The sequence below is a fragment of the Callorhinus ursinus genome, unplaced genomic scaffold (genome assembly GCF_003265705.2).
Source record: "Callorhinus ursinus isolate GAN/ISIS: 27379988/994484 unplaced genomic scaffold, GSC_fseal_2.0 scaffold131, whole genome shotgun sequence".
NCBI classification, from domain to species: domain Eukaryota; kingdom Metazoa; phylum Chordata; class Mammalia; order Carnivora; family Otariidae; genus Callorhinus; species Callorhinus ursinus.
This window is the reverse complement of record NW_027397193.1, coordinates 277,789-289,909: the sequence shown is the minus strand read 5'-3', so window position 1 is coordinate 289,909 and position 12,121 is coordinate 277,789. Positions and strand designations below refer to the sequence as shown.

General features: G+C 58.6%; 1 protein-coding gene across 14 annotated transcripts in view; it reads right to left on the bottom strand.

The window, feature by feature from the left end:
* Positions 1 to 1,105: 1,105 nt before the first annotated feature.
* Positions 1,106 to 12,121, bottom strand: part of WIZ (WIZ zinc finger) — a 27,993-nt gene continuing 16,977 nt past the window's right edge. For 6 of the 14 annotated variants that reach the window (XM_025864801.2, XM_025864805.2, XM_025864802.2 and 3 more), the window contains 8 exons: positions 10,712 to 10,882; positions 9,309 to 9,812; positions 7,835 to 8,233; positions 6,690 to 7,241; positions 5,049 to 5,576; positions 4,427 to 4,846; positions 3,952 to 4,147; positions 1,106 to 2,919 (listed from right to left, as the gene is read on the bottom strand). In XM_025864801.2, the coding sequence (XP_025720586.2) occupies positions 2,760 to 2,919; positions 3,952 to 4,147; positions 4,427 to 4,846; positions 5,049 to 5,576; positions 6,690 to 7,241; positions 7,835 to 8,233; positions 9,309 to 9,812; positions 10,712 to 10,882 (2,930 nt within the window). In that variant the 3' untranslated portion in view covers positions 1,106 to 2,759. The remainder of the gene's footprint in view (positions 2,920 to 3,951; positions 4,148 to 4,426; positions 4,847 to 5,048; positions 5,577 to 6,689; positions 7,242 to 7,834; positions 8,234 to 9,308; positions 9,813 to 10,711; positions 10,883 to 12,121) is intronic. The other 8 variants (XM_073890166.1, XM_073890168.1, XM_073890173.1 and 5 more) reach the window with 3 other exon arrangements.

Here is a 12,121-nt window from a genome sequence, read left to right as displayed (position 1 = left end):
TAATGGCATATTTAAAAGCCCCTATCCTTCAGAGAAAGGTTGAAATATTAAGATTAATTCACATAATGACAAGTACGTGATTCACCATAATTCAGATGGGGAAAGGGAAAGAGGGTGCGGAAGGGTTATAGATGAAGAGCTTGGTCTTGAGTTGGTAATTGGTAAGTAGGTGACGGTTCATTTTACTATTTTTGTATGGTTGGGATTCTCCATAAAATATTTTAATAAAACAACCCCTCCCCTAAAAATGGCTTATGCAGAACTTGCTGCGACATGGGACAAGGCTAATGATGTGTTGAGAAACTCCAAATATGAAGCACATAAAACTGATTGTGCACACCAGCCCTGGGGCTCATTGAAGTGTCATGCTCAGATGCCTGCCTGTTCTCCAAATTAAAGCTGAGCCCCCAGACCCCTCTCGTGGATCCTACAGCTTCCTTCATGGCACATACCACAGCCATCATTTTACCTTCATTTGGGTGATTTTGTTAACATCCTATGCTCTGCCTCTGAGACAGAATGGCCTGAGAAGGGAAGGGGCATGCTCAAAATTTTAGGAAAAGATCCCTCTGACTAAGAAGAGTATGCGACCCTCGCGAGGACCTACATAGCTATCACTTCATGTGTGGGTGGGGAGGAACTTCCCATGTTTTTATAAGGTCTTGTGCCATTTGAACTTTTTAAATCCAGCTTCCATCACTTTTATATTTTTAAAACTAATTTATAAAAAGCTGAAAAGGGGAAGTGCCTATGGGCCAGCTCTCATTCCAAGAGATGCCCTTCCCACCTTCAAAGTCTTGGACATGCCCACTCACAGGGTGGGACGGACAGAAGTGGTAGAGTCCTTCCTCCGCCAGGCGAGATGTGTGCCCTGACCTCACTGGACCAGAAAAGCCAAGAGTACAGGCCAAGACCACTCTCAGGGGCATGTTATCACAGCTTGTTAGCCTGTCCCTCCCAGGCAGGGGCATGGTGGGAGGCCTGGGGCAATGGCGTTGAGGGTAGAGGAGGCCTCTACACTTCATGAGGTTATTCCCACTTTCCAGCCCTTGGCCACTGAAGTGAAAATGATGAGCTGAAAAACCACATGCAATAAACAAGAAGGAGCAGCCAACAAAATCTCTTAAAATCTCAGAAATGTTCAATAAACATTTGCAGAGTGAGAAAATAAATAACATCGCAAAGGAACCGGCAGCTCCCTTTTCCCCTCGTGTGATTCAGGTTCAGGGTGCCCATGTCTCCAGACAAGTCACATGTCTTGAAGGCACGCTGGCCCCAGTTCTCTGAAGGCTGCCAGCAACTGTGTGCCCTCCGCCCCTCCCCCCCCGCAGGTCCCCCACACCCTCACTGGACAGCTCCTGCCCTTGGAGAGCCCTTCCAGCTTCATCACTTCATCCTGGCTCCCTTCCTAGACCAGCTGCCCAGAGCCTTGGTTCCTCTCCACTGCTCACGGGAGCTGCTTCGCCAGCCAGCCAGCTAACCAGCCAGCCAGAGCCCCCCACAAACCATGCCATTGAGGGCCAACAGCTGGGGACTTGGGCTCATCCCCAGCTGGGTCCGGTCAGCTTGGCAGCCAACAGGAAAACCCAGGGCCTCCGGGGGCTCTGGGAGGAGGCGGCTCGATCCCAGCCCCGGCTGCCAGGCAATGCCAGCCTGTCCACTCGACAGAGAAACACACGCTGGCCGCCTGCCCCAGGGTGTTTCCAGAAGAGAAATTTAATCTAATTTACATACTTCTAGGTACATCGATAACCAAAATGTGGCCACTGAAAAAAGTTAAAAGGTCAATCAGCTCCCGGTCTCTAGCTGGCCCAGGATTGCAAAATAAAAAGATCCACGTTCCTTATTCTCTACACAAAACGCGTTTTTAAAAAAGTGAAAGGTCTAGGGAGCTATACATAGAAAGCAACAGTGAAAAGAGGGAGGGGAGTGGGGGTGGGGGAGGAGAGTCCCATCCCCACCCCCTCCTGGGCCCCGGAGTCCCCCAAGGCTCTGGGGGGGCCTTGACATGGCAGGAGGCAGCTGTCAGCTCTGAGCTCTTCCAGGCTAGGAAGGCCCCTCTGGTTGGGGGGGCGGCCAATAAGGATTTCCGTGGCATCATGGGCTCAGTGGGGGGCTCCCAGGCCCCAGCAGGCCCTCAGAGGGAGCGTGCCTTCCCCTGAGCAAGCACCGTGGCATGATGTGGTCGTTTGACTCAGGAACTGGGGGGCTGGGGCAGATCCTGGGTCTCACGAGGTGCATGTATGCATCTGTGTATGTGCGTGCCAGTGTGTGTGTGTGTGTGTGTGTGTGTGTGTGCATGTCTGTGTGTGTGTGTCTGTGTGTGTGCATGTGTGAGAGGATATTCACAGGGGCAAGAGGGAACCAAGACAGGGGTCTTTGGGGTCTTTGCAAATGGCCACGGATGGCAAACATAGCCCTGCCTGGCTGCTAGATGCGGGGGGAGCGCTGGCCTTCCTCCCCTTGACCAGATCAGCTGCCACCACAAGAGACCTGGCCTCTCCCCCTGCTCGACCAGGTGGGCACGGGCTGAAGGAAGATGCGCTGTGTGTGGCCCCAGAGCCCTCGGGCTGGGGGAAGGGCCGCTAGCTGGCTCCTGGCGCCCCGGCTGTAGTGTGCCCGGCCCCCAAGGGGTACCGGTTTGAGGTTTTGGCTTGCTCCTTTGGAAACGGAAAAGAAAGAGGGAGGAGAGGGTGGAAGAGACGGAGGAGAAAGAGGAGACGGAGGTGGCACAAGAGGGAATTTGGAATGCTTCTGTGTTAGGGCGCGTCTGCCGCCGCTGTCTGTGCCTGCAGGGCCCGGGGCTCCTCAGGCGGGGGGTCCGCTTTGGAGAAATTCATCTCCAGGATGTGCCGCTGTAAGTGCCGCACCCACTCCTCCTGGATAGAGAGGGGCCCCTGGAATTCCACCTCACAGAACCTGTGTGGAGGAACAGAAAAAGAGAGAAGAGTGGCCACTGCCATGAGGAGAGGCAGATGTGTAGGCCTGCCCCGGTCCCTGAGCATCGGGCACACCCGCCACTACTCAGCGTGGAGACAGCCAGCCAAGGAGTTCAGGGAAGGGGACCCAGACGCCAGATGTTTCCTCGCGGACAGTTACCTGTACCCATCCCAGGATCAAGGTAGGGTCCCCTAATGACCCCCATCTCTATGCTCAGGGCAGTCTGCTGGCTCTGATGCTGGGAAAGTGCCATCGGGCTTCCCAAGTCCCTCTGCCATCAGACTGAAGCATGTGATCTGAGAGGGGAGAGAGCCCAGAGAGGCAGACCCTACCCCACCAGGCTCCAAGACAGAAGGACAGCAGCTGGGGAAAAGGGGTCAGGCACTAACTCACACCCACCCTGCTCATGCACCCAACTCACCAACTCCCTGCGCTTGAGGGAGGCCTCATTGAACAGGGGCCCAGGACCTGAGCTCATGGCTCCAAAGACTTGAGTTCAAATCTTACTTCTGACTTGGCCTATGTGGCCTGAGGCAGGCCACCTTAAGTCTCAGACCCAGATTCCTAGCCTTGGATGTACGCCTGGACTTTGGTAAAAATGAACTAAGACCTATATTTTCCTTAATCAGGCAAACACTCATTGAGTGCTTACCATATGTTAGACATAGTTCGAGTGCTTTATAAATATTCAATTTTTTTAATCCTCACAGCAAATCTGTTACCAACCCCATTTTATAGGTGGGAATATTCAGGCATGGGGCAGGAAGCCCTTGCTCAAGGTCACTATGCTGCTAAGTGTCAGAGCCAGCACTGGAACCCTCAGGGTCCCAGGTTAATGCTCTGAGGTGCCGCTGTTTGTTGAGAAGCCCTTACCCTGGGTCCAGCCACACTCTAAGGCAGTCCTTGAGGCTCTATCTGCTGACGCCCACCAACCTGTCTTGTTCAGAGGCTCTGGGAGACCAAGCCCCAGGTGGGTGGACTTTCTCCCCACCGCGCCAGGGGGCTGCATACCTGCACTTGAGAGTGTAGATGTTGCCAACAAATTTGACCAGTGATGTCTGGGGGGGCCGGGGTACCAGGGAGGGGACTGGCCGGACCCGGGGCGGGGGCTGCCGCACCTCCTCCAGCTTCTGCTGTAGATCATTGGCCTCTTCTCCCCCCCGGACCGCAGAGGCGTCTGGAGGGCGGGCTTGTCGGCGCTCAAATTCTGAGGTGGGGAAAGGTGAAGGGAGGAACAGGAGATAAGCCAGAGGGCAAGACTCCTGGGAAAGTTCCTGCCTTTAGCAAGCAGGGGGTGGAGGCTATGGGGAACTGTAAGACAGGACAGCTGGTGACTGGCTGCTGCCTGGGCCTCAGGACAGGTGGGATGGTGCCCAGAGGGGAGAATGGGTGAGCAACTGGGGAAGTGACAAAGGGCAGACGCACACTGGAGAACGCCGGTGGCAGGTGTCCCCCACCCTCAAAACCCCCTTCCACCAGCACTCACTGTTGATGTTCTGCCGCTGGTGCTCCTCGGCCTTCACAGTGCCTGGCGGGCTGGCTGCCAGAGGCCGCTCACCACTGTCAGCTGCCCGGCCAGCCTCAGGCCCTGGCTCACCCCCAGCACTGCGGCCCACCACAGCCAGGCCCCCAGGTGCCAGCCCTAGGGGCGGCCGCTTGTCGCTGTCACGGCCATGCCCGGCGCTGCGGAACTTCTTGGTGAAAGGGCGGCCGCCCTGGATGTAGCTGCGGTAGGCCCCCACCTTCTGGGGCCGGTGCTTGATCCACTCGCTCAGTGTCTCAATGGGTGAGCCGTTCACACACCACTCGGTCACGCCAAATTGCCGCAGGTGCGCCCGCGCGTGGCTGGCCAGGGCCTTGCGGTTTTCGAAGTAAAGGCCACACAGCTCACAGCAGGCCTCAGTGGCTGCAGGCAGAGGGGGTGCCGCTGAGTCCCAGCCCAAAGGGAACAAGAGTACCCAGAAGGCCCTGCCCAGGTCAGGAGTCAGTCCCGCCTCCCACTGGGGCCTTGCCATGGGCCCCTGCTGGGTGTCAGTGTGTGTGTGGCACTGCCAGGCCCTGCAGGCCCCAGCAGATGCCCTCCCAGGACCCTGCCACCCACTGCTTACAGGAGTGGGAGGTCTTCTCGTGAAGGGTCTTTGCCTTGAAGGGCAGTTCGGTCTGGATGTAGGTCTTGGCCTTAACCTCTGCTGGGAGGAGGCGGTCCTCCTGCAGGGGCCGCTTGGCTGCCACTGAGCCCAGGTAGCCAGTGGCTGCAGGCTTGGCACCGGTGATGGGCGCCAGGCTGAGCTCTCGAGGAACCTGGGCGGGCCCAGCTCCTGGTTTGCCTGGGCGGCCTGCCATTGGCGCCAGTGGCAGGGGTGCCTGCACAGGCCCAGGAGCAGCCGTGGGAGGCCCATCCTCAGCCAAGGCAGGGGCCAGGTCTCCGGCTGGCGGCTCTTTCTTGATGAGGCACGGTTTGGACTTCTTCTTGAGGATCTCCCGCAGCGTGTCGATGGGCGAGCCATTGACAGACCACTCGGTCACGCCCATCTGCCGCAGGTGGGAGCGCGCGTGGCTCGACAGGCCCTTGCGGTTCTCGAAGAACTCACCGCAGAACTCACAGCGGATGTCACGCACAGGCTCTGCCCGGGACGCTGCAGGGGGTCCAGGGTGGAGGGGGGGGGGAGGAGAAGGAGGCGGCTGCTGCGGCGGGAAGCCTCCAAGCTCAAGGCTAATGTTAAGTGCCTGGCTGTCCCGTCCATGCAGCCCCAGACCCAAATGACCCGCTCCCTCATTCGCTTCCAGGGGCCCTTGTGTACATTCAGCCCTTCTGCTTGTCCTGTCACCTCAAATTCTAGCTGGCTTCAAGATGATTCCCTGTGACACTGAGAAGCAGTGAGGAGCAAGCACTTCCTCGATCCTGGGCTCAGACACCAGCTTGGCTGTGACCCCCTATGTTACACTGGGCAAACCACTTCCCCTCTGAGCCTCAGTTTCCTCCTCTACAAAATGCAGATGGAAACCTCTCCCTGGAGGGAGCAGCTCCAAGCATGTGTCACACAGCTGGTATGAAATACACCTGAGCACTGAGGCAGAGGCCTGGGCCATCCTCACCTGCTCAGCACACAACTCAGCCAACTGAGCAGAAAGAACAGTGACAGGGACAGTACGACTACCAACTCCTGCATACACACGGCTTCGTTTAAGCAGGCACCGTCCAAAGTGCTTTACACCACTCTGGAACTACACAGAGCTCGGACCATGCTTATCTTCTACCTCCAGAAAGAGGAAACTCGCCCAAGGTCACATATTGCTGGAGTGGAAGAGCTGAGCACTTAACTTAAACCTGGCTCCAAATGTTAAACAACTTAGCAACCAGGAATGTCAGAAAGAAGGTACAGCCTCCCACTTCTGGTCCCTATACTCTCACCCATGGCAGACATCACTAACTGACCCTGCAATCTTTCTCCCTAGGAATCTGGTTGGTAGACACTACCAATTGACTTGACAGTGGCCCAAGAGGTAAAATCTTCTGGGCCTCATTGAATGGCACAATTCTGCCTCCCCAATGTGGATGGAGAATCAAGAAGCAGCTTGGCTGAGGGTCTGAATAGCAAGAACGCACAGCTAAACCCTTGTTCTCTGGACCTGTGTACCCTCCCTTCTATTTCTACCCTGGGTGCTCTGGGTACCCATGAAGTGTGGGAGGGGGCGGAGGGAGACCCCTCTACCTGCTCTCACTGCCCTGCCCCCGGGGTCACACTTACACAGGTTCAGGGGGGCCATGTCTTCCCGTGGCGCCGCCCAGGGACCCTCGGATGGGTGTGGCTCCCCATGAAGGGCCCCTGGCAGCATCTCCCGTTTGATCTCCACCCGCATTTGTTCAGGCTTCAGCTTCTTGGGCAGGGAGGGTGCGGCCAGGCCTGGGAACATCTTCCGGGCCGTGGGAGGAGGAGAGGCAGTTGGTGAGTGGCCCAGGGGGCTGCCTGGTGGCGGTGGCAACTTCTTGGCCAGGGGTGAGAGGTGAAGGTCTGCAGGGCTGCGGGCTTCCAGCGAGCTGCCAGGACCTCCGCTGCCCACCACCTTGGCCAGGGCTTTTGGGCTTGGCCCTGGTGGGTTAGCGGGGCCGCCAGGCCGGGACTGGGTCCGTCTCTTGAGGATCTCCCGTAGTGTGTCAATGGGTGAGCCGTTGACATACCACTCGGTCACGCCCATCTGCCGCAGGTGCGAGCGTGCGTGACTTGATAGGCCCTTGCGGTTCTCGAAGAACTCACCACAGAACTCACAGCGGATGTCTCGAGCTGGCTCTGGGCCCGAGGCTGCAGCAGGAGAAAGGAGTAATTAGCATCGCGGGTATCATTAGCATTCTTGTCTGTGGGTCTCCTGGTCGGCTGGGCATGGGCAGCAGCATGCCCACAGGCTGGGGTGGTGGTGGAGGGCAGGTGCAAGCGAGGGAACTGAGGAGTGGGGCGGGGGCCAGACACTCAGCAGGAGCGAGGGGAGGCTCCAGAGAGCGCATGGGCCCTTGGTCCTGGCAGAGGACGGAACCAAGACTCCACAGCTCTGCGGGTCCCGGGTCCCGACAAGGATGGGGGCAAGAGGGCAGGAAGTAGTAGCCTTAAGTGCCAAATACCATCCAGACCAGGGGCAACCATGGACTTCCACACCAAAAGGCAGCACCCCACCCTTGGCCTTTATTCTCAGGGAAGGTCACAGTCATGGAGGTCAAAGGCCAAGAGAGAGGGCCTAGCAGCCAACTGCCAACAAGATCTCTGGGCAGAACCAGCCCACTGCCAAGGGCCCCTGTCTACTCCCTGCCCCAGCAGGAAAGGAGTAGGGAGGGGGCTGCGACCCCCCCGGGAGGGGCTCCAGGGCCCGCAGGGAGGAGGGAGCGGCTGAAGCGAGAACCTACAGAGGTTGAGAGGAGACGGCTCCACATCAGAGGCCCAGAAAATGCCGGCGGCTGCGGCGGCCGAGAGGTCCTGCTTCCCCCAGGGGCTGGCCGTACCCGCGGCCTTCAGCTGGGCCTTCTGGGCGGGCGGGGGGGGGGGGAGCAAGGAGAGGGCCGTAGAGGTGGGAGGAGGCCGCCCCAGCTGGGCCAGGGTGCCGCGCCCGGGTGGGAGGCGGATCTGGACGCCGTCCCTCCTGATGAGCCCGTGGAGCACGTCTATGGGGGATCCCTTGGCGTCCGGGTCGCTGACGCCCAGGTGGCGCAGGTGGGCACGGGCGTGGCTGGACAGGCCCTTGCGGGTCTCAAACCAGGCACCGCACAGCTGGCAGTCCAGCTCTCTGCCCCCGTCACTATCTAAAGCTGCGGAGACAAAACACAGGGGGGGGGTTCACGGCCGCCACCTTGGCCGGCCCTGGGGGACTGAGGCAAGAAGACCTGATATGATTCAAGGCTGCCCAGGCCGTTTGGGGATCAAGACTCATGCCGCAGATTTATTTTAAGAGGTTTTGGGAAACAGAAAGTCCTGTTCCCTGCCTAGCCCTTTCACATCAAGGTGAGTGTGGAGAACTTAAGGGTGTGGGGTGGAGAGGTGGTGGCCAAATTCCAGTGGCACAATCTGATGCTCCCAGGCACTCTTCCCCGGGACCCCAGCTGTGGGAGCTGTGTGGGTGCAAACCAGGGGCCTCACCCAGCTGCCAAGCATCATACAGCCAAGGGCAGACCCGCTCAGGGCCTTGCTCCTGAAAGCAGAGCAGACAATGGAAGCAGCTTCATGGGAACATGAGGTGCCAACTGGGGTGCCCCATTGGGCAGGGGGCCAGACCCTGGGCTCACCCCAGGCTAAAACCCACAAATGTGTGGGAAGGCCTGACTTCCTAAGGGACGTCATGCTAAACCTGCTCACTGCACGGGGGAGGGAGGGGAGTGGTTCTTCCCAAACCCTTCTTTGTCATGCCCACAGGCAGCCCGGGAGGTATGGCTCCACCCATAGGCACATTAGAGGTGCCTCTGCACAGACAGCCAGGAAGATGTGAAGTCAGGGCCAACTACAGGACCTCCTGCCAGGTGGGCCATCTGCCTGCCTATAGGACCCAAGATGCCCCTCTGGGGAAGCCAGGCCCACAGGAGTTCTGATTACCTTCACTGCCCCAACCCTCAGGCTCAGAGAAGGCCAAGAGTGCCCCTAAGTAGTGAGGATGACCCTGGCAGGCTCAGCAGCCACAGCCAGGCCTCCAGGGGGAAGAACAGCAAAGTATAGTGGGAGGCAGATGATAATATGCTGCATGGCCAGCCCAACAGGAGACACAGTGCTCTGACCAACATTCTGACCCAGCGGACCCAGGACATAGGAGCTGTAGTCCCCATTGTCCCCACCCTGGGCTCTGCAGCCCTCCCGGTGCCAGGACCTCCCTCAGCTCCCGGGACCCGCACTCACTGAGGTTCAGGGGCCCTTCGTCCTCAGACTGGGGCCACTGTGCCTTTGGGGAGGCTGGCCGGGGGCTCAGGGACAGCTGGGGGCTCTTGTCCTCAGGATTCTTGGGGGTAGGGGAGCCCGCCAGGGCCAGTGGTGCCTTCTTGAGGAGTGGGGAGCTGGGTGGATGGGCCAAGCCCTTGGTCGAGAAGCCAGGAGGTGACTTGATGGCCTTGTTGACAGCAGGGGCATCCAAGGGCTTGGCCAAGGCAAGCAGGCCAGGCCGGGGGGCCCCAGCGACCACCTCCTTCGGTGAGTTGGACTTCTTAGACAGGCCCGGGGGCAGCCCAAGGGGTGTGTCGGGCAGGCCCTTCTGCTTCACGAGCTCGTAGAGGAGGTCAATGGGGGCACCGCTGCTCTCCGACTCGGCCACCCCCAGCTGCCGCAGGTGGGAGCGTGCGTGGCTGGACAGGCCCTTGCGTGTCTCAAAGCAGGCACCGCAGACCTCGCAGGTGGTCAGGCTCTGGGCTGGAGGGCGAGATGGAGGCCAAGAGAGCTGACTGTGAGGCCCCTTGAGCCCTGCCCTCCCCACTTCTCCTCCTCCCAGGACCCCACTCACCCAGGCTCCCTGCAAGCCTCCCTGATCCTTAAAATGACCCTAACAAGGTAGAAATCAGCCTGTCCAGTTTGCAAATAAGGAAACAGTCTCAGAGAGGGAAGAATTATGCCCAAGGGCACACAGCAGGAGGCAGAGCCCTTCTGTGGTCCAGCCAGTAGAATGCCTTTCAGATATCCAACATACCAGGGTGTCCCTGCAAGAGGTGTTCACACAAACACTGACCTGCCAGTCACACGCTTCCCAGAACTGTCCTAGCCAGCCTCTGCAGCTCAACTCGAGCCCCAAACACTGGGTTGGATGGCCCAGCCACAGTCCCTGTGGGGCCCTACACCCTATTCTGCAGAGCCCTTATCGCCGCCTGTCTCCTTCTCTGCCTCCCTGCTCCCCAATTTTAATGACTCCAAGGACAAGTACCAGGTCCGTTCTGCTCTCTCACATCCCTGGAGTCCAGCACAGTGCCTGTCAACTACTCAATAATGATTTCAATATCAACATACAGACAACACAGTATCACACAGAAGATCACACAGCTAATGAGGGCCAAAGTCAGAAAATGAACTGGGTCTAAGTGCGAGCTCTTGAAAACCACGCTGTTTCCCTGGATGTCCCTCCCCCGCCCAGTGAGGTTACAGCTCAAGGCCATGCTCGCCCAGGGCAGCAGAAGCTGGACAGAAGACAACCAGAGGTCTCCTTAGTGCCTTGGGGTGAAGAGAAAGCTGCTGACCTCACACTAACCCCAGGCCCAAGAGTTCCCTGTGAGTGTGACCAGCCTGGTCAGCACCCCCACCTTGCCACCTGGGTCACTCACCCTTGAGATCTGGCAGCTCCTGCTTGCTGCCATGAGGAACCTCTGCAGCCACTTTGCTACTCAGCCGATTGGCCACCTGCTCCAAGGGCCCAGGGACAGGCAGGCTCTTCTTGGGGAGCGGGGGGGAGCCCAAGTCCATGGCCACCATTGTGTTTTCCTCAGAACCCAGGCCTGTGAGGTTAGGAAAACAAGCTCAGCCCAGGCTGAGCTGTCTACCCCCATAAAGACTGAGAGTGGGGGCATGGAACCTTTTTCCTCATCCTTGGCATGTGCTCTCACTCTGGGAGGAAACACCCTATGAGAGCAGAGGCTCCATCCAAACCCCCAGCACCAGGATATCCAGGCTGCACACTGACAGTGGGGACTAGGAGCAGCTTCTACCCACCGAGAACACACACTGGTTGGGGCAGTGACTCCCATCCTAGGTCTGACAAAATATCTCTCTGGGCAGAACTTGTGCAGGGGACCAAGTCAGTCTTGGAAGTAGGTACGTGGCAGTCAGAAGGGGAATTCAGTGAGAGAAGGCCAGTCAGAGGCCAGAGAAGCAACGCAGAGACAAGGAGCCAAGGACAGGAAAGAGGCTCCACCGGACTTGTGAGGAACCTCCACCAGACAAGACAGCTGGGGCTGCAGAGAGAACTCGGGGCTCCATAGTAGTCTGCTTATCACAAGCTGAGTCCTAAGTGGGGTAAGGTGAGAACTGGGAGCCTGGATCAGCCGGGATCTGAATGGGGACAGGAAGAGTGGGAATCACAGAACTTTGCAGAAGTTTCTGAGGCATCCGTCAGGTCAGGAAGCTTCCCTGAACGAGGTGTGTATGAGAACAGGGAGTCGAAGGTATGCTTTCATGGTCTAATTTTTTCAGAGAAGGGGGCCTGAGTGGCCTGGGGAGCGCCAGGTTTAGCGTTCGGGGTACGGAAACAGCTCTGAGGCTGAAGAAACTGTGTGTTAGTTGAGGCTTTGGAGTCGTTCAGTGCTACGAGCAGGAAGCCATGCAGGTCCTATGCTCAGTTTGAGTCCTACGGAGGCAAGGAGAAGGCAGGTACAGGGGGCCACCGGGGCCCGGGACACCGAGGACTTTGTCAAAGTCGCCGGGTGGAGTGGGCGCGTCTGTCAGATGGTGTAGGGACCGTGTCTGAAGTGACTTGGAGTGGGTTTCCGCGCCGGAGGGACCGAGACTGTGGCGAGGGACGCTCCCGGGGCTCCAAGGGGAACAGGGAACATCTGTCAAACGGGGTGAGGGTCCCACGGAGCAGCGGCGGAGAGTGTTTCTGAAGCCCGGGACCCTACGAGCTGCGACAGGAGGCCCGGGGCCCGCGCGACTGGAGGGCCTTGGGGGGAGGGGGAGTCCCGGAGACTGGACGGCGGGCGTCAGGGACGGCGGCAGGGGGCGGGCAGAATGCCGACTTT